Raw genomic sequence first — 19,861 nt, 5'->3', positions numbered from 1 at the left:
GTTTGCCTTAGGAGGATCATGGCCTTAGCAACTCTAGTCCTTGTTTGAGTTTGCCTCAAGACAATTGCATCCTCAACAGCCTTAGTCCCCCCCTCGAGTTAGCCTCGGCATGACTTGTGGCCTCGCCCAATCCTCCCTCAAGTCTACTTTAGCTCGATCGCTATTTTCGCAACTCATGATCCCTCAAGTTAACCACGGGGCAACTTGTGACTCTCATGTTAACTTTTTGCAATGCTCGGTCCTTCCTCAAGTTTACCTTGGGACGACCTGCAGCTTCATCCGATTCTTCGTCGAGTATGCCTCAAGATGATCACAGCCTTAGTAACCATAGTTTACTTGTGTTTGACTTGAGACAACCTAGAACCTTACATGATTCTCCTTCGAGTTTGACTTAAGATGATCGCGACCTTGACAACTCTATTCCTCCCTTGAGCGTAACTTGTGCCTTGGGACGAGCTGTGGTCACGCCTTATACTTCCTCGATTCTTCCTGGGGATGACCTACGACCTCGTTGGATTCTCCCTCGAGTCTTCCTTAGGATGATCTTGGCCTAAGCAACCCTAGTCCCCTCTCTAGTATGCCTTAGGGTGATTTCCAGCCTTGCCCGGTCCTCCCTTGAGACTTTCCTCACTTTTATGCAAGAATTGAAAAGTGTGTGATTTTTACTAAATTATATGACCAATAAAATTGACGTGTGAAGTTAGGTTTCCCATGTCAACTGCATATTTTTCAAATCACCTAATATATTACTTAGATCTGAAAGTGCAAGATCTTGCTTAACCTTCTCCACCTGGATTTGGTAACCCTTCATATTATCAAATTCCAAAGCAAAAAAGCAAAAGTTGCATCATTTACATATATACATAATCGTTAATAAAAAACATGAACCTCGACTTTTAGCAAGGCGTTTGTTGGCATAAGAAAATGTGTTCGAGAAGTTGAACATCCTTTTAGTGCAGGAGCTAGGCCCAACTTTTCCCTTTGCTCTGACTGGTTTACCCTTATTTTGAATGTAATTATTACTTGATATATAGTATCTAAACTCTAAAGATAGCAATCAAGTGGGTTTGGGCGATTTGTATAAAAGTGCACAACAAAATACCTCAAGCACAACTTTTTGAGTTGCTCCACAAGTTTATCCAGTTTGACCAAATAATCTAGCAAACCTCAAGTGTCTCTTGGTGGCCCAGCCTAGTCCTCACTCGAGTTAGTCTAAGAATGACCTGAGATCCTCTGTCGAGTCTGCATTGGGATGATCGCAACTTCAATAGCCCTAGTCTCCCCTTGAGTTTGCCTCAAGTTGACTTCTAGCCCTACCTGGGTCCTACCTCAAGTTTGCCTCAGGATGATAGTGACCTCTCCAAATCCTACCTCGAGTTTTCCTCATGACAATCATGACCTCAGTAACCTTAGTCCTCCTTCGCGATTAACCACAAGGATTGATGAAGATTTTTTTTTTGGGAGGGGGGGGGGGTATTTGCCCCCAGTGTCCAAGCCGACCGCAAATGCCACATCCTTACGACCCACAGAGATTTTATTAAGGTAGGTGAGGGTACATCCTTCATTGTTCCAAGCTGGTCACAAATGCCTTGTCAAGGCAACCTACAGCCCTACTGATCATTCCTCGGGACGACCTAGTACCTTGCCCGATTCTCTCTCTTTAATAATTAATCTATATAAATCTTTTTGAATATTCAAGTATGTAAATAAGGTTCAAAATAAAGAATAACATTGTGGTCTAAATATATGCCAGATAGGTGGAGGGTTGAGAGGGGTTGGTAAAGAATCCTACGGTCAGGATGGTGAGACGTTAAATAACTTAATTTTTTTACAATTGACTCTCTGTGATTTTATGATTGGAGCGACCTCTAATTTAGGTCGGAAGCCAAGTCCATAGAAGTGTATGTTGAAGGTTTTAGCCCTTTTAATAGAACAAAAGGTTGTGTTTCCTTGGAATAAGTAATCCCATTTACAAAGTAGTACTAGAGACCCTTTACAAGATTGGTGAAAATTAAAGATTTTTTGAGCTATCGAAATTGCAATAACATGGTCCTGTGCTTTACATCAAAAAGTTGAGATACTTCTGAATACTTCTGATTGGCATACTGGAAATTTAGGCGCCTACCTAACTTAGGGAAAGCCATACTCCCATCATCTTGATGCAAATTTTGAATACAACATGCTAACTTGGATTGAATTATTATATACTCTTGAACAAACGTATTTCCATTCTATCATATGATGCTATGTCAATTAAGTTAGTATTTATATGAATAATTTTAATTACATGACATGTTACAATAGAATGAGAATGCCATACCACTCATACTCTAAGAGTATATAAGTAATGATACTCTTATGATTCTGATATTGATCTCAGTTGTCATCTTTACCATGTTTTTTTATCCCTAATTTACTTTCCCTTTTCGCTTGATGTGGATTTCCATTATAATGTGCAATATGGAATATTGCAAGATATATACACACATAAAGATTATAAAAATAAAATAAAACAACATAAGCATAGATCACAACACATAAAGACAATAATGAATATAAACGTATCGTTGCGTATAAGTTTCTAATCAAACATATATATATATATATATAAGAGATAGAATTTTATCTATCTGAGTTATGCTAAGAGTGTTTGTGTCCCACATATAATTACGTACACGAGTTTTAGTCTGCATTTATTCTTTTGACCACATGATTGTATAGAGTTATATATATGTTGGAAGAATAATTTCATTTGAAGGCATGCATTTACATCACATATATACTATCTACGTTGCGTAATTTGATTTGAAATATAAATTTTAAAATTTGAATCTTATAAATTAAATTATATCTTGTAGATGTTTACACCAAGTTGTATGGTGTAAACGCCTTCCGATAGCACTACTCCACATGTATTTCTCAATTATACAAATGTAAATGATATATAAAGAGTGCGCGCCGTGAACGGTGAAAAAAATCTGCCTTTAATGTTTTTGTCATTATTTGAGCCTTATCTTGGTATTATGAACTCGAGCCTTATACATGCATGCTAGTTTGGTCAAGTTGCTTTTATTTTAATATCTAATTTTATTTTAATGTCAACTTGTATCTATCATTTTTTGTACATAATATATATATATATATATACATATATATATATATATATACATATATATATATATATATATATATATGTATGTGAGAAGGGAAGGGTTACATGAGTGACTGAGATTCTCGGGGTGTTGTTTTCAGTTCAGTTTAATAGGTTGAGAGACAATTCGATGATCATCAGCTGTCTTTTAATTAAACAGGTTGTTATCCTGACTCACCAACCTTATCCCTTCCTATTAAATCATCCATCGTCCTCTCATTCTCATGCAAAAAGAAGGTATGCCCCACAAAACACAATATATATTAGAATCATGATTAGCTGTCTAATTGTAAGCATAATATATATATATATATATATATATATATATATATTTATGTAAATCATACTTATTTTACCATCCTCAATGTTTTAATGTGATATAATGACTTTATAAACCAACTATTTAAATAAAAAACTATTTAAAATATGGTAAAACTTAAAGATAAAGAACAATATTATTCATATATCTTGTTGGCTTTTAGAGTTAAAATGATTAAAATATTTTAATCTTATAGTTTATATTGTCTTGTTTATATACTAAATGTTGTGTATCACAAGATTGAAGCCTTGGTCTACTGTTAGAGTCGCGAGTTTTTGTCTATTTGTTATATCTTCGAAGTAAACTGTCAAAAAATTTAGTGCATATTCAAATATTTTTTGTCTATTTGTTATATCTTTGAAGCAAACTGTAAAAAATTTAGTGCATATTCAAATTTAGAAGTAGAATTTATTCTAAGCAAAGCCTCTATCATAATTTATCTTAATACTAATTTTTTTTTTCTAAATTATTCTTATTATTTTTTTCTTCTTTATAAAGCGAATACATATATATTTTTTTAGTATATATATATATATATATATGTAAGACTTAAAAAATCATGAGTACTATCAATAAAGATGGGTGTGGGGACAAGAAAAAGAGAGAGAGAGAGGGAGAGCCGGACGTGGGATGGGTTTTGACATTTTGTGTCGACTAGTCCAGGGAGGCTGAAATCGATCAGTAGTGGGATACATTAAACGTTGACGTGGAAAAATTGTTGCCACTTTTTCTTACAACCCTATCTTCACAACCTAGGAAAATAAGAGAGAGCTAGAACAAAGGGTCTTTCAGCCACATGACCTGAGTAGTGGTGTCACGGGTGTTGAATATCCTCCATCGATTTCAATGGAATAACATGACCAAGGGGATAAAAGTATTGAAAAATCATATTTGTATTGGTAGACTATGTAAATGTTGCATAATTATTTTTTAAAAAATAAATAAATACGAGATTTATATAAAAAAAATAAATTTTTAATAATAAATTTTATTTTTTAAAAAAGATTATGTAACACTTTTATATTTTACGGTTGTATATAATATTATTTAAATTTTTTTTGCTGCCAAAATTAATTGTCGTGAAGTATGCTTTAAAAAGCTTAAAAAATAATTTTTTAGGAATCTTTTTCAAGTTTTGGGAGTTGAAGTCCTTAGTTAGTGCACGGATCCGCAACTAAAGTAAATTCACAATCGATAAGTTCTTTTTTTTTTTTTTTTAATCACAATAGATAAGTTCTAGATTATGTAAAAGTGCTCTTTCTGGAAAAAAAATTGAGATATATTATTAAAAAATTATTTTTTTATATAAATCTGATCATAAAGTAATGTTAGATATAATAGTCATAAGGTGTGTAAGTTTCGCATACTTTTTTTAAAAAAATAAAGTACACCATTAAAAATTGATTTTTTTCAATTTCAGATTTATTCACTTTTTTCAGAAAGAATACGTGACTTACACAACTTAGGACTATAAATATAATTGCACACTCACTTTTTTTTTTTCAAAAAGAGTGCACGATAGTTGCGTATTTTATGACTATTATATATACTATTTCTCAAAAAATATTTGATAATTTTGCTCCTCGTATTAATTAGTTTCTTGATTTTGTCCTTGATGATTTCTAATCTCTACAGATTCGTCCGCCTGGCCTTTACAATAGTAAAGGAAAAAAAAAAATTGAAGTCTTCGACTTTAATCTCAGAGGCTTTACAGTAGAAGGAAAAGACTCCATTAAAGAATGAAGCACAACATGTCCAAAAAGATAAGAAAAGAGTGGGTCTACACCCACCGCTGCGGGAGCTCCCGCTAGGCCAAATTTAAAGATTTTTTTTTTTTTTTTAAATTTTATCACATCATTTTTTTAATATTTTTTTTAAAAAAATTCATAATATTATTAAATAATATTTTCTTAATCCCTAAGTTTAAAAAAAAAAGGGAGCGGGATTCCTAACTTTTTTCATAAGAAAATACGTGTTTTTAGAAGAAATAAAAATTGCAATAAACATGTCTTTGATATCAATACGCATCATGTGTATTAAAATGAGAATTACGATGCCGTATGGAAGAGTTCATAGATCAGATGCAAAAATACGGACAAGCGTTATACAGGTTATATTTTTCTAAGAGGCCGTAGATCAGATGCGAATCCACTGGATCTAGAGCTGTCCGGATTGAAGGAGACATTTGAATATATCTAACAAAAAGCAACCTTACCCAAAACGACTTTCATACAAGGAAAATTAAAAAGTGGGTTACCTTATTTTATCCGATCAAGAAAAATAGATAAAGAAATTAAATGAATGTCATGATATTTATAATTGTCTAAGTGAATTTATCGAATTATATTACATAGTCAATAAATATTATAAGATTCTTTCATGTGAAAAAATAATAGTTACAGTCGTAAGTACGTAAGTGCCGTATAATTATTTCAAAGAAATTGAATAAATATGGGACTCATATAAAAAAATTATTTTTTTAATAGTGAACCGTACTATTTTTCAAAACAACTATACAACACTTATACACTCTACGATTGTATATAGCATTATTCTTTCACGTGTCTATCTATCTCATTTTATGTCCTAAAGTTCAGTTAAAACTCTAGGGATCACAACTCCTCTTTCTACCTCTAAACCCTAAAAAGTCCTTGAAAATGACGCGATTGTAAATTGTAATGGGTTGGGAATTCATTAGAAAAGATGAGGGATTGTGTAATCCTACCCACAAAAGTCTTTCTTTTCTTACAAGGTAGAGACGTAAGACTCTGGAAGATAATCCACTGGCAGTTGGTGACATCTGTCCGTTCCTTTCCATTCCATTATTGGGTTCATCAAGTTATAATCTTTAAATAAAGATTTACATGTGATTTGGAAGTGCCAGATCTATTACCGTTTGGTACCCAAATTTAAGAATCGGCAAAGGAAAAAGGAAATTATAAACAAAAGAGATTCTTGGTCTTGCAAGAAATGGTTAATGAAGTATTGGGTTTTGTCTGTTTTTGATCATTGGTTTCCCGTTTTGGCCCAAAGGGATCAAATTAAAATAATATAATGCCACGATTTTACGACTATTTTATATATATATATATATATATATATATATATATATATATATATTTCATTGATTGTGTGCTTTAGATCTGAGCTAAGGAGGGCCTGTTGGCCCTGACACAAAGTCATCCTTAATAAAAACCACATCAGAGGAAAATCTGCAGCTCATAACAGATATCTAACACCCCCTCCTCCATAACACTCAGGGGTGTTGGAATCTGGTTAGGAGAATCAAACTAGGTACCATAAAAGATTCTCATCCCATTTATTTTTCTTCGATGAATACTAAAATGTAACTGAATTATTGGGTTTTCCTTATTTTACTCAAAAGAATCAAAGTGCTCCCAAGGTTGTGGTCTAGTAGTACTGCTGGAAATATGGATGATTTTCCCAACGTTTTGTGTGGGTGGAGCTGGGAGGAGAACAAGTTGTTTGAGCTGGCTTTGGCAGTGGTTGATGAACAGGACCGAAATCGGTGGGAAGTGGTTGCAGCCATGGTTGGGGGCAACAAAAGTGCAGAGGATGTCCAGAAACATTATGTGACCCTTTTGGAGGATTTGCAGATTATAGAATCTGGAAAGCTGGACCATAAACTGGGGGAAACTCAGCCCTGTGTGGAAGTTGATTCTCAATCCATATGTTGGAGTGATGAAGATAACACGTATGCTATTCTCTCTTGTTGCAGCTCAATAACTTCAATCTCCCTCTCTCTTTTTATTTATCTTAGATTTGCTTTGCATGTTCACGTTTTTTGTTTTTGTCTTTCGTATATTCATGAATCAATTTTTTGTCTTTATCACTGTTCCAATCTCATAAAAAAAAAAAAAAAAAAAAAAAAACAGATACCAGGTTTGCTGTAGTCTTCAAGGGAAATATTCCTTTCTTGTTCTTTCCTTTGGTCTGTAATCTATCATTTTCTCAGAATATTCTCAATTGAATTAAATTAAACTTCTGGAAATGTATTCTTCATCCAAAGAAGGGGAGGACGATCTTGTAATAAAACCCGCATCTGGAGTTTCATATCCCTTATCTTTGATTCTCGAAGTTGTGTATTAAGAATGTCTAAAGGCATCCTCTTCTTAATGTTCTAAACATTCTCTGTTCGACTAGGCAAAGTAAAATTATTTTGGGTCAGCTTCAAGCCTGCAGTCGATCCTGCTTTTCTACCTTGAATCTGTCTTTTCAGATTCCTGACTGCCTTTACTTGCATAATACTTGGCGTTCCTCCTATTCTCCCAGCTTCTCCGTTCACTTGGATGGGGGAAGCTGTACGCTTAAGATTACCATTCTAATGGCTTAAACAGATAGAGGACATAAGATCCAGACAGTCTGCTTGATCTGAATGTCTTATTTAAATTGAAGAATTGAGTGGTTTGCTGTTTTGGAATAGTTGGATTGCAGACATAAAGTTCTAACTCAAAAGCTCAACGACTTCTCTACTTCATTTGTTGATCTTTTGTCAAGGTGAAAATTATGCCTGTACTAAACGGTTCATTTGTTTCGTGGAGTAAGTTGTTGGACGATTCAGATATTCTAAAGTTCTTAACTAAACTCTAAGCCTAAGTGAGAGATAGAAACATTAAAATGGGCCCATAGCATTTAATGTCATTTAATATTATCCGAGCAATTCACTAGACAACTATAAATACTATAGAGTATAGAGTTCATTTCATTTGTTTATCTCCCTCTTACACTAAACTCTAGAGTTCTCGAGAAACTCTGAGACGCTCTTTCCTGTCCATCTGGTGTAAAATTTGAAAAACTGAAGAGAATACAGAGAGCTCATAATCTTCAGTCAGACGCCTTATGCCTGCAGTCAGTAGCTGCAAGAGATCAGTAGTTTGCTATAATAATGATGGGTGTACCGTATGGATCCAATCGTTTCATCCATACATATTTGATGAAACTATCTTAATTCATTTGAGTCGATTGGTTCTGTGTTTTACAAGTAATTATTAGGTAGTCTTCGAGTACGAACATGTACATGGAGACTCATATCCTATCATAGGATGTCATATCATTAAAAAATAATTGCATATATAAGCAGTTTCAATAACATTTTGTGGTTCTTTGATTTCAGCCTGCTCGTTAGATTAGACATAAACTGATGTTTGCAACCAACGGTGGGCTATTTACCGAAGCAGAGCGGTTTCTCTACGAGTCTACAGAAACATGTTCAGTGAGAACACAGAGCTTGCCTAAACACAGCTGCTGGTTATGGTCAGTGCATCATTAGGAAGTTTCCCTTTTCTGTAACGCTGATGAAAGTCTGTGCAATTGCTAGCAAGTAGGCCATAAAAGACAGCTTCCAAACTGTAAATAGCAGGAAATGAATTTAAATCATTGTTCATCAACTTGGTCTCAAAACATATATTTCCAGTCTTTGCTTCGTCCTGCTTCATTAAGAAATGCAATCATTTGGACACTAATTTAGATGTTGAGATAAATTGAATTAAGTTGTGAATACTAGTATTTTGTAGGTCTTATTGACATGTGTTTAACATTTTTAAGTTGAGATGAATTTAACATTTTACGTTGAAATGTATGAAATGAGTTGAGATAGTTTAACTTTTTTATGAAAAGTTAAAAAAGTAATGAGTCTCATCAATAACCAAACCCAGCCTAAAATTTTTGCTACACACCTAAAATAGGAGAGAATGACGGATAAAGTAGACTTCACAACAGTTTAAGTAGAAATGGTCCATTTGGATTCTTAGAATATAACAATATATTTGTTATTAATAATGAAATAGTTTGAGTTAAGATGTTTTATTGAGTTTTGAGAAATAAGAGAGAAAAAGTTAAACAAAAATATTATAAAGTTAAAAAATTATTTGAATATTATTTTTATTTTGAAAATTTGGAAAAGTAATATTAAGATTTTGAAAAAGTTGTAATGATTAGATCAAAAATTTGAAAATTTGAAGCTAAAAGTGTTTTACTTTTGAGTGATGTTTAGAAAATAGATATATGAGAATATCTTAAAACACTTGACAACAGTTGTGTTGCAAAACAGATCCTATATAGTGTGGAGTTTTCTATGTCTCGACTCTCTCTTACTATATGTCTTAGAGTAATACTATACACCACTCTTCTCCTATTTTGATAATATTTAATAGTATGTAACACATTTATCACTATTAGATGATAAAGAAGTATGCAATAAATGATCATTTAATAGTGATAAATATGTCATATCTTATTTAGTTGAATGAAAGTGAGATGATAATATGGTGTATAAAATTTTCTTATGTCATTAACGTTGGAGTCAAGTTTGTTGAGCCAATGTCAGGGCTGGCGTGAGAGGACCGAAAACTAGTACATTCGCATACCCGGAATGGTTTTACAGTCCATAGTGTGATAAAAGAGTAGAATTCAAAACCCATGATTCTCATTTCATGACTATCGCTTTTGATCTTTATGTGAGAAAACTAATTGGCGTCGATACATTGCGGTGACTGAAGTAACATTCTACCTGCTTAGAATCGGACAAGAAATGATACGACAAGAACCCCTAAGCTTTCCTTCCAATCGAATTTGAGCTATAATCTAAACATTTTGTTGGCACGATTCTCATTTAGCAATGTCTGCTGCGTGCAGCAGTGGTGTAAACAAGTCTACAGAGCTAAATTAATAAATTACACGAGAGTAATGATACATGTAAAATCCTTTTTACAACCCATTTTACAACTCTTTATTTTTTTTCATTTTATGTTGGGAACTTCTCTAACACCCTGCAGAATAAATTTCGATCTTGTGTACTGTACTCTAAAAAATTTTCCTATACAAAATTGGTTAAATCGCTAATTTTTTACTAAGATGTGTGGCCTCAAATGATTGTTTGCATTTATAAAATGTTGAAACTTGGATTTTGAAGTGAGTGATACTCCAAGACCAAGTCAGGCTTCACCACTTGGGCCAATCTCTTAAGGTTCTCTTTTTATTACTATATTTTAAAATAAAGGTATTTATGTAAAGTAATATTATTTTTATAAGTTATTTTCTAAAAAGACCTATAATTTAAAATATGAATAAATATAGATAGAAACTACTGTTGGGAGTAATTATTTTGTACACATGATGTGGTATTATCTAGATTATACATCTCCTAAGTCTAAAATAAAAAAGTAAAGAACTAAAAGTAGCCATGCAATGAGTGCAAAGTGTACACTACTACAGTGACTTCTCTCTAGCATTACTCTTAAAACATATATAAAAGATTGTAAAAAAAGTTGTATGTCTGTGGAAATATAAGAGGAAGCCTCCCACTTCTTGTCTGTGGTTATATTTGTAACATCTATGGAAATATACAACTTTGGGACTATGTAATTTTGGCCATATAAAGCCATATTAACACATAATTTAGAAAGGTTAAAAGTATACATATTTAAGCATGAAGTATTGTTATTATATACCTAATTAGAGCTTTCCTCGTTCAAAATAATTCTTTCCATTCCATAAATTTAGTTTATCTTGCAATTTAACCTTACCAATCTTGAAACCCACAAAAGAGATTTTGAAAACTAAAAGGTTTTAAATAAGTTTTGTAATAATGCTACGTACAGTTGTAGAATGTACAATCGCTCTATAATTTTTTTTTGAAAAAAGAGTGAAATCTACTATTAAAAAAATTAATTTTATACTATATATAGTCATGGAATACATAAACATCGTGCAAACTTTTTAAAAAATTGATTTAGATGGTACACCTTTCAGACTGCTTACGTGGCAAGATTTCATTTGCATCTTTACTCACAAATCAAGTCATGCCAAATCAACTATGTAGAAAGTGTCCTCTATACAGGTTTACAAACATATTTTTTTTCCATAGATAATAGGATAAAAAAAAAAAAAAAAGGAAATAAGATATTCCCCATTTTATTTGAAATGGATAACATTCGTTAAGTTCCGTCTCACAAATAGGACTTTAGAACATAATAATAATAGTTAGGAAAATGGTAGAGTAACAACTAACTTACAACTAAATTATAATTAAGCATTGCAAAACTAGTTTTTCTTCTACTATATTCCGAGTATTTTGAAAGTGAATGAAATTTATGTTTTAAATAAAAGTTGTATTTGAGTTAGGAAACAACATCCCAGATAGTTCTGGTCAGTCCAAAAAAAGTAGGGAGTATTTATTCGCTTATGCGTATGTTTGGAAACTCCAAGACCGTGTAATGGACTTTTTTTTTTTTTTTTTTTTTTAATTTTTCTCCGCTCTCAGTATTTATTTATTTTTACATATGTTTGGAAATCGTTGTTGGAAGAGAAATGCTTTGGTACAAACACATTCCATAAATATAAATTCACAAAAATTTTAGAAATCAATAACAAAATCTATCTTTTCTTCTCTCAATTCAAATATCTTAATACAAAAATAATCACAATCATTAATATGAAAAGGATTAATATTTTTATTTGAAAAAGAAAAAGAAAACTAGCGTTAATAGTCAGTGTTTGACGTGACAGATTCTTATAATAATAATAATAATATGTTTAATGAGTCACTAAATAAATTTATAAATATTAATAAGTAATGTTACGTATAGTTACGTAGAGTACGTAATTATTGTGTAGTCATTTTGAATAAGAATATGATCTATTATTAAAAAATTAATTAATTTTTTCATATAAATTTAGTATTTATTTATTTTTTTTAAAATAATTACGTGATGCTTACACACTCACAATTATAAATATCATTTCGAAAATATGTACCAATAACAGTCAAGAACAAACCATTAATTTCGGTTGGCGGTATAAATTTGGAGCTTTTATATGTGAAATATGAACACTGAATAGCAAAACTTAGTTTGGGTATTGGTATTTTTTAAATATTTTACTATTATTTATTATATACTATTTATTATTATTTACAAAATATTTAAAAACACCTCGCTATCCGAACGCAATCTAAGTTCATGTCCTTGAGCAGCATGAAATCAGAGTATCCTTAAAAGTGCAAGAAGTTCAGCCTTCGTAGGTCTCGGACACCGTTCATTCAAGGTATCCTTTTTTTTTTTTTTTTCTGATAAAGTTTAAGGTATCCTTTTGATCCTTCGGGAATGACCATTCTCAATGCCGGTTTGTACATTGCTTTGAAGACGGGCTTTCGTTCATTTACTGGTAATCGTGACAAAACAATGATGTTGGACGATAAACTGGTGATGATTTTGCTTGGAAACATTCAGTTTTTTTCCTTTTTTTTTTTTTTTCTTTTCTTTTTTTTTTAACGAGAACCAAAGGGTTGTGGAGGCCTGTTACCTTTTCTCTGATCCTGCCAAAACAGAACTGAGTTTCATTCCTTTTTTTTTTTTTTGGGTTCTTCAAGCACACCATATATACTGCAAAGACACCCTTTTCTGGTTTTCAGCATTTTGCTTTTATACGACTATAATGAACCTACTTTCTCTTCTCTCTCTCTCTCTCTCTCTCTCTTTCTCGTCGATAATTGTTGTTTCTTTGCACTATTTGAGTAAGTTGGTAGGAATCAGTTTGATTGTTTCAAAGTCAGATCAATATTTGCAAAGATACTGAATTTGCATCTTCTGCATGTAATTGAGTCGGCTACATTCTCTGTTGTTCTCCTGAAAGGTAAAAATATTTTTGAACTTTCCTTTGTTGCTCATGGGGTTGCAAAAACAAGGGTCATGATGTACATTTTAGTTCCAGTTGATTTTCTTTCTGTTAGTGTCTGCTTCTAACTGACCATCCTGAAAATGATCATCTTTGTGGCGGCTTCCATATATTGAGTCATTGACAACCAAAATCTACGATACATAGACAAGGGTCTTAAATGTTCCAAGTTTTTTGTTTTTGGATTTTTTTACATAAACAATTGTCAAGTTTTTAATGGCTACTCGAGTGGAATTTAAGATTAATTATTATTTTGCTGTTTTATCAGCCTTGTATAGTATTTATTTGACTACCAGCAATTCAAAGTTTCCAGCTTGGTTATAAGATATTGTTTTAGCATTTATCGTTGTGGTGCAGGATGTATTTATAATTTAGTTCTATTTATCCTGAACAGAGTAGCTGAAAATTGGATTAGCTTCTCAGATTTGGTAACATGGCAATTGAGGATGGCTTCAGTGGCCAAACGAGTACAGATGAAGCCACCACATCAAAAAGCAATATAGAAGCAGAGAAGACCTCCTCTATGAATGGTGATCAGGGAGAAATAAAAAAGGGAAAAGGAAATGAGAAAGCAAACACTGTTCCGTTTCAGAAACTGTTCTCATTTGCAGATTCAACTGATAATTTGCTTATGATCCTTGGCACAATTGGTGCAGTTGGCAATGGAGCATGTATGCCCCTTATGACTGTGCTCTTTGGGGAATCGGTCGATTCTTTTGGAGGTAACCAGAATAACCACGAAGTGGTTGATGTTGTTTCCAAGGTAAACAAAAAATATTTTGCATCTTTTCAATGGAAGACTTGATTTATACTTTTGGTTTTATAATTTAAATACTTCTCAGAACTAAGTATTTAATATGTTCCAGCATATCAGTAACCTCGTTCTTTGTTTTCTGACATCTTAAACTCCCGATATGAAATGTTATAAATTGATTTTCTTAAAAAATAATAGGTATCTCTAAAATTTGTCTACTTGGCTATTGGCTCAGCTGTTGCAGCGTTCCTTCGTAAGTAGATGTCACAATCTCCGATCACTTCAAAATTTTCTTGGTTAGATATTCTTTTGTTCATCAGTATCAGTAATGAAGTTGAGACATTGTCTGCTTTTTATAGAGGTGGCTTGCTGGATGGTCACAGGGGAGAGACAGGCAGCTAGAATAAGGGGTCTGTATCTTAAGACTATTTTAAGACAAGATGTTGCATTTTTTGATAAGGAAACAAACACCGGAGAGGTGATTGGGAGAATGTCTGGTGACACTGTCCTCATACAAGATGCAATGGGTGAGAAGGTACTACAGTGCTGCTACAATTACATCAAAAGCCATGATCCTGAATTCCATACATATTTGTTCGCATGATCTGGGCATAAGAGTTTTGTTTGTGCAGGTTGGGAAATTTCTGCAATTGATTTCTACTTTCATAGGAGGTTTTGTAGTAGCATTTGTCAAAGGGTGGCTTCTAACACTTGTCATGTTATCTTCTATTCCTCTTCTTGTGGTATCTGGTGCAGCTTTCACCATCATCCTAACCAAGATGTCATCCCTTGGACAAAGTGCTTATGCAAAAGCAGCGACTGTAGTTGAACAGACGATTGGTTTGATTAGACCTGTATGTCATGTTGCCATAATTGAATATGTGCCTGGGATCTTTTGGGGAAAATATCCAATTGTAGTTTGTAGTTCTTCTGTTTACATTTATATGACATTTGATATTTAAACTTTCCCCTACCTAGGTTGCATCGTTCACGGGTGAGAAGCAAACTCTAATTAATTACAACAAACTTCTTGTAAAAGCTTACAATTCAGGCGTTCATGAAGGTTTGGCTTCTGGATTTGGTCTTGGCACGGTTATGCTTGTGGTATACTGCAGTTATGCTTTGTCAATATGGTTTGGTGCAAAGTTGATAGTCGAAAAAGGATATAGTGGGGGTGTAGTGTTGAATGTGGTTGTTGCTGTGTTGACCAGGTCCATGTGAGTTGCATTTCTTGCCTTTGTTTTTCTTCCATAGTATGTTCATATGCTATTATGTTTCATTGTTCCTTATAAAAGGAAAGTTCCTTTTCCTTTTGTCTCTAAACAAGCAAGCAAAATGTGTCATTCTGGTCTCCCTATAGCAGTAAATGTACCTGACATTTCACTGGCAGAACAACAAACCCCTCAACTACCCCCAGAACAATCTCCAAAGGTGTCATTCTGCCGCCTTGTGTACCTCAACAAGCCTGAGATCCCTGTGCTTATAGCTGGAGCTGTAGCTGCAATCATCAATGGCATGATACTTCCAATTTTTGGTTTAATAATTTCCAGTGTTATCAAGACTTTTTATGAACCACCAAATGAACTAAAAAAGGATTCAAAATTTTGGGCAAAAATGTTTCTGGTCCTTGGTCTGGTTTCTTTTCCAGTGACTCCTGCACGGTCCTATTTCTTTGCCGTGGCTGGTTGTAAATTAATCCAACGCATTAGAGTAATGTGCTTTGAGAAGGTGGTTTATATGGAGGTTGGTTGGTTTGACGACCCTGAGCACTCAAGTGGGGCAATTGGAGCAAGCCTCTCTGCAGATGCAGCATCAATCCGTGCCTTAGTTGGGGATGCACTTGGCCAGATCTTGGAGAATGCTGCTTCAGCAGTTGCTGGGTTGGTCATTGCTTTTGTTGCAAGCTGGCAGTTGGCTTTTATCGTCCTTGTATTGATTCCTCTGATTGGAGTAAATGGATTTCTTCAAATAAAGTTCATGAAAGGATTCAGTGCAGATGCAAAGGTATGCCATAAGACTAATGCCTTATACATTTATTATTGCAGCATGACTGAGCATTTCAAGCACAAAATTGAAAGTTGAAATTTGGTCCAAGATTCAGGTGAAAGCATTCGCAAACACTCACACACACATGTGGGTGTGATTTAACATATCCAGGCAGATATATTGGAAAATGCTTCTTTATTTTCACATGAAGCTGGTGCTATTGTCATATTCCGCGTTGCAAGTAAATTTCTTTAAATTTTCCATAGAAAGTAAATTTGGATGGTTGCAGATGAAGTATGAGGAAGCAAGCCAGGTTGCAAATGATGCTGTGGGAAGCATGAGAACAATTGCTTCTTTCTGTGCTGAAGGGAAGGTGATGCAATTGTACCAAAAGAAATGTGAAGGCCCTATGAAGACAGAGATAAGGCAAGGCTTGATCAGTGGAATAGGATTTCGGATGTCATTCTTCTTACTGTTTTCTGTCTATGCAACGAGTTTATATGCTGGAGCTCGACTAGTTGAGGGTGGCAAAGCAACATTCTCTGACGTATTCCGGGTAAATATTCTTCTCATACATATCAAATCCAAAAGATAATTTACACTCACCAATGTTTCTTTTAATAATTTTCAGATGTGTCGTCTGCAGGTTTTATTTGCCTTAAACATGGCAGCCCTTGGAATTTCTCAATCAAGCTCCTTCGGTCCTGATTCTAGCAAAGCCAAGACTGCTGCTGCTTCCAAATTTGGGATAATAGACCGAAAGTCAAAGATAGATGCAAGTGAGGAGGCTGGCATGAAATTAGATGATGTAAAGGGTGAAATAGAACTTCATCATTTAAGCTTTAGGTATCCATCTAGGCCATCTAGGTCAAATTAACACGATTGTGTGTTAAGTTTCTCAGGTAGCAATATCATTTTAAACATGCTGATCAAGTTCAAATCATATTCTTGTGAATATCTTTTCAGACAGTTGCCCTGGTCGGAGAAAGTGGTAGTGGGAAATCTACAGTGATCTCGCTTTTGCAAAGATTTTATGATCCTGATTCAGGTCATATTACTCTGGATGGAATTGAAATTCAAAAGCTCCAACTGAAGTGGTTGAGGCAGCAGATGGGGCTTGTGAGCCACGAACCAATTTTGTTCAATGACACAATCCGTGCTAACATTTCTTATGGAAAGGAAGGAAATGCAACTGAGGCAGAAATTATAGCTGCATCAGGGTTGGCTAATGCCAACAAATTCATTAGTAGCTTACAACAGGTTAGCTCAATGCAAATATGTTTTTCGGAGTCCATCTCATCATTCATTCTTAGAATAACCTCTAGGTCCCTTTACTAAGCCAGCTCTTGTGGAAAAAAAAAAAATTAGTTTGCTAATATGCTTCAATCCTTTTGCCTTACTGCTAAATGCAAAATGCAGGGTTATGATATACCTTGGTCGGAGAGCGAGGAGTTCAGTTGTCCGGAGGGCAGAAGCAACGTGTTGCTATTGCACGTGCCATAGTTAAAAATCCAAAGATTTTACTGTTAGATGAGGCTACTAGTGCACTGGATGCTGAGTCTGAGAAAGTGGTTCAAGCTGCACTTGATCAAGTCATGGTTAACCGGACCACTGTTGTTGTTGCCCATCGATTGTCCACAATAAAGAATGCCGATCTAATTGCAGTTGTTAAAAATGGAGTAATTGTGGAGAAAGGAAAGCATGAAACCTTGATTGGTGGGAGTTCACACAAGTGCTTCAACTGCATGATCTTCTTTTGGAGATTTTTCTTTTATAAATGATTGTTGACATACTATATTTATGTTTCTAAATAACGTGCCATGTATTTTGGATAGTTAATGGCCACAGAAATTCGTGTAGCCAACCCAGAAATTCATGGCCACATAAGTAAACCTCATTTATTTGTGTTATTTTGCTTTGCTCAAAAAATACCTATCAATGCTTTTGAAAGTTAACTTGTGAAAAAGAAGCTTCTTGACAAGCACCATAGTTAGCCAAAGCATCAATACAAAAAGAGTAATTTTACAGATAAGCCACTATAGGCACCCCACACCTCGTACAAAACAACCCATCATCTCACTCTCTCCTCAACTCTCCTCAATCTCATCAAACCCTATCTCATTAAGCTCTCTCTCATCTCATCAAACTTCTAACTCTTTCTTAAAATTATTTTTAATTTTTTTTTTCTCCTCATTAGACCCCCCTCTCTCTCATCTCATCGGACCCCCTCTCGCTCATCAAGCTCTCTCTCCTCAAACTCTCTCTCGTCTCATTGGACCTTTCACTCCTCTCTTCAAATTCTTTTCAAAATTTTCTTTTCTCCTCATTAGACCCCCCTCTCTCTCTCTCTCATCATTTCACCCTCTATCTCTCAACATTTTCACCCATCATTTCACTCTCTCTCATCTCATCGGACTCCTCTCTCTCATCTCATCGGACTCCTCTCTCTCATTTTTGTCAAGTTCTCTCTCATTTTGTTAATATAGGAAGAAGAGATAGAGAGGAAAAAAAAAAAGGTCCACGTAAGGTGTGGGGTGTAGGAAGGGAATAATAGCTAATGAGAAGAATATTTCATACAAAAATATTGAAAAAATCTATTCATCATCTCAATTTCCATCATCCTCTCATCATTCCATGATGTGGTATTAGATGATAGGTTTACAAGTGAAATATAATAAATAATTTCCAATCACCTAATACCACATCATAGGGTGATAGAAGGATGATGGAAGTTGGAATGATGAGTAGTATTACTCAAAAATATTAGCCTCTCATTTCTAGATGAGAGATGGTTGGTCCAAATTGAAAAGAGATGTTTCAAAGTTTCGTCTTCACACTAATTGCCTTCATTTGCTTCATTTTGTACGAGTTTTGCTAATGACAAACTCATCAAAAAGATAAAAAGAATAATGATATTAACAAATAAAAAATCAAAATAACTTTTTAAAAATTTGATAAAAATAAAAAAATAAAAACTCACAAAATTCTTCTTCCATTTACATTTTCAATGGACCCCGTAACTTTTTAAAACCTCAAAGAAAAATATCTCCTAAACACTCTCCTCACGTTCTTTTAACGGAAATCGGTCTCTCTTATTACAACTAATATTTTTTTTATGATAAATATTAGGTTCCGTTCAAATATATCTTTAAATAGTAGTAAAATAATTTTTAAATATTAATAAAATAGTAGTGAGTGAATAGTTTATAAATAATAATAAAATAGTCTGAGAATATCTGAGAAACAAACACAAGAGTTTGGATAATTATTCGGATGATCTTGGAAATCAATCCCATGACATTCATACTAGTAAAAGAAAAAGAAAAAGAAAAAGAGTTCTGCTTCTTACAAAAATATTTTTATACTAATTACAATGAGAGATTTGTTTTTATATTAGTAGTACGTTGATGCGTCAATAAACAGACATCTAAATGCTATTTTTCTTTACGTAACATATAAAAACCAACACAATTTTTAAAATATTGATAAAACAAACCCTCACAAAAATTTTCTTTCATTTATATTTTCAATAGACTCCAATACGGTACTACTTCTTAAAGAGAAAAACTTTAGCTACAAAGTGATTCTATAAAAATGCTAAACTCTAAATTGATATAATTTAATATGGTATATTAGATTGTAAAATAGATTTAATATAATTTAACCGTAAAAGAAATCGCCGCAAATAGTCCTTAATTGCGACATTTTCCATTTTGCCGTTGAATTCAAGTGCGAAGTTGGGAAATGCTGAGAGAGAATTCACTGTTTAATGTTTTACAGCGACTTTTATACTTATTGTGACAGTTTTTTGTCATCGCAACAAATATTTTTACTGTAGCGGCATTTTCTTGTAGTACTTCTTTGAAAATCTCGATGAGAATATTTCTTCAAAAATTTTCTCAACCAAAAAATATTTTTAATGGATCATGCGGCTTTTATAAATATACATCATACTTTT

General features: G+C 33.6%; 1 protein-coding gene and 1 pseudogene across 2 annotated transcripts; both read left to right on the top strand.

Annotated features, from left to right (window-relative positions):
* Positions 1 to 6,437: 6,437 nt before the first annotated feature.
* Positions 6,438 to 8,878, top strand: LOC121263338 (protein RADIALIS-like 3). Of its 2 annotated transcripts, XR_005940245.1 has the most exons (4): positions 6,438 to 6,452; positions 6,612 to 7,185; positions 8,605 to 8,744; positions 8,851 to 8,878. XR_005940245.1 is itself a non-coding variant. In XM_041166176.1 (3 exons), the coding sequence occupies exons 2-3, from the start codon at positions 6,902 to 6,904 to the stop codon at positions 8,630 to 8,632; spliced, it is 312 nt and encodes a 103-aa protein (XP_041022110.1). In that variant the 5' UTR covers positions 6,612 to 6,764; positions 6,856 to 6,901; the 3' UTR covers positions 8,633 to 8,878. The 2 variants fall into 2 exon arrangements, 1 of the variants encoding a protein (XP_041022110.1); XM_041166176.1 differs by lacking the exon at positions 6,438 to 6,452 and having other exon boundaries at positions 6,612 to 6,764; positions 6,856 to 7,185; positions 8,605 to 8,878.
* A 3,553-nt stretch (positions 8,879 to 12,431) lies between these two features.
* On the top strand, positions 12,432 to 17,684 carry LOC121262009 (annotated as a pseudogene).
* Positions 17,685 to 19,861: the final 2,177 nt, after the last annotated feature.

This window comes from Juglans microcarpa x Juglans regia, chromosome 4S, assembly GCF_004785595.1.
Source record: "Juglans microcarpa x Juglans regia isolate MS1-56 chromosome 4S, Jm3101_v1.0, whole genome shotgun sequence".
Classification (NCBI taxonomy): Eukaryota; Viridiplantae; Streptophyta; class Magnoliopsida; order Fagales; family Juglandaceae; genus Juglans; species Juglans microcarpa x Juglans regia.
Note: the sequence above shows the minus strand (reverse complement) of the source record. Positions and strands in the feature narration are given on the sequence as shown.

What these genes read in the sequence shown, in the direction of transcription:
- LOC121263338 (XM_041166176.1), top strand. Translation starts at nt 6,902, where the DNA reads ATGGATGATTTTCCCAACGTTTTGTGTGGGTGGAGCTGGGAGGAGAAC. An exon ending in TGGAGTGATGAAGATAACAC is followed by an intron (nt 7,186 to 8,604) that starts GTATGCTATTCT and finishes CTTTGATTTCAG; the next exon opens with CCTGCTCGTTAGATTAGACA.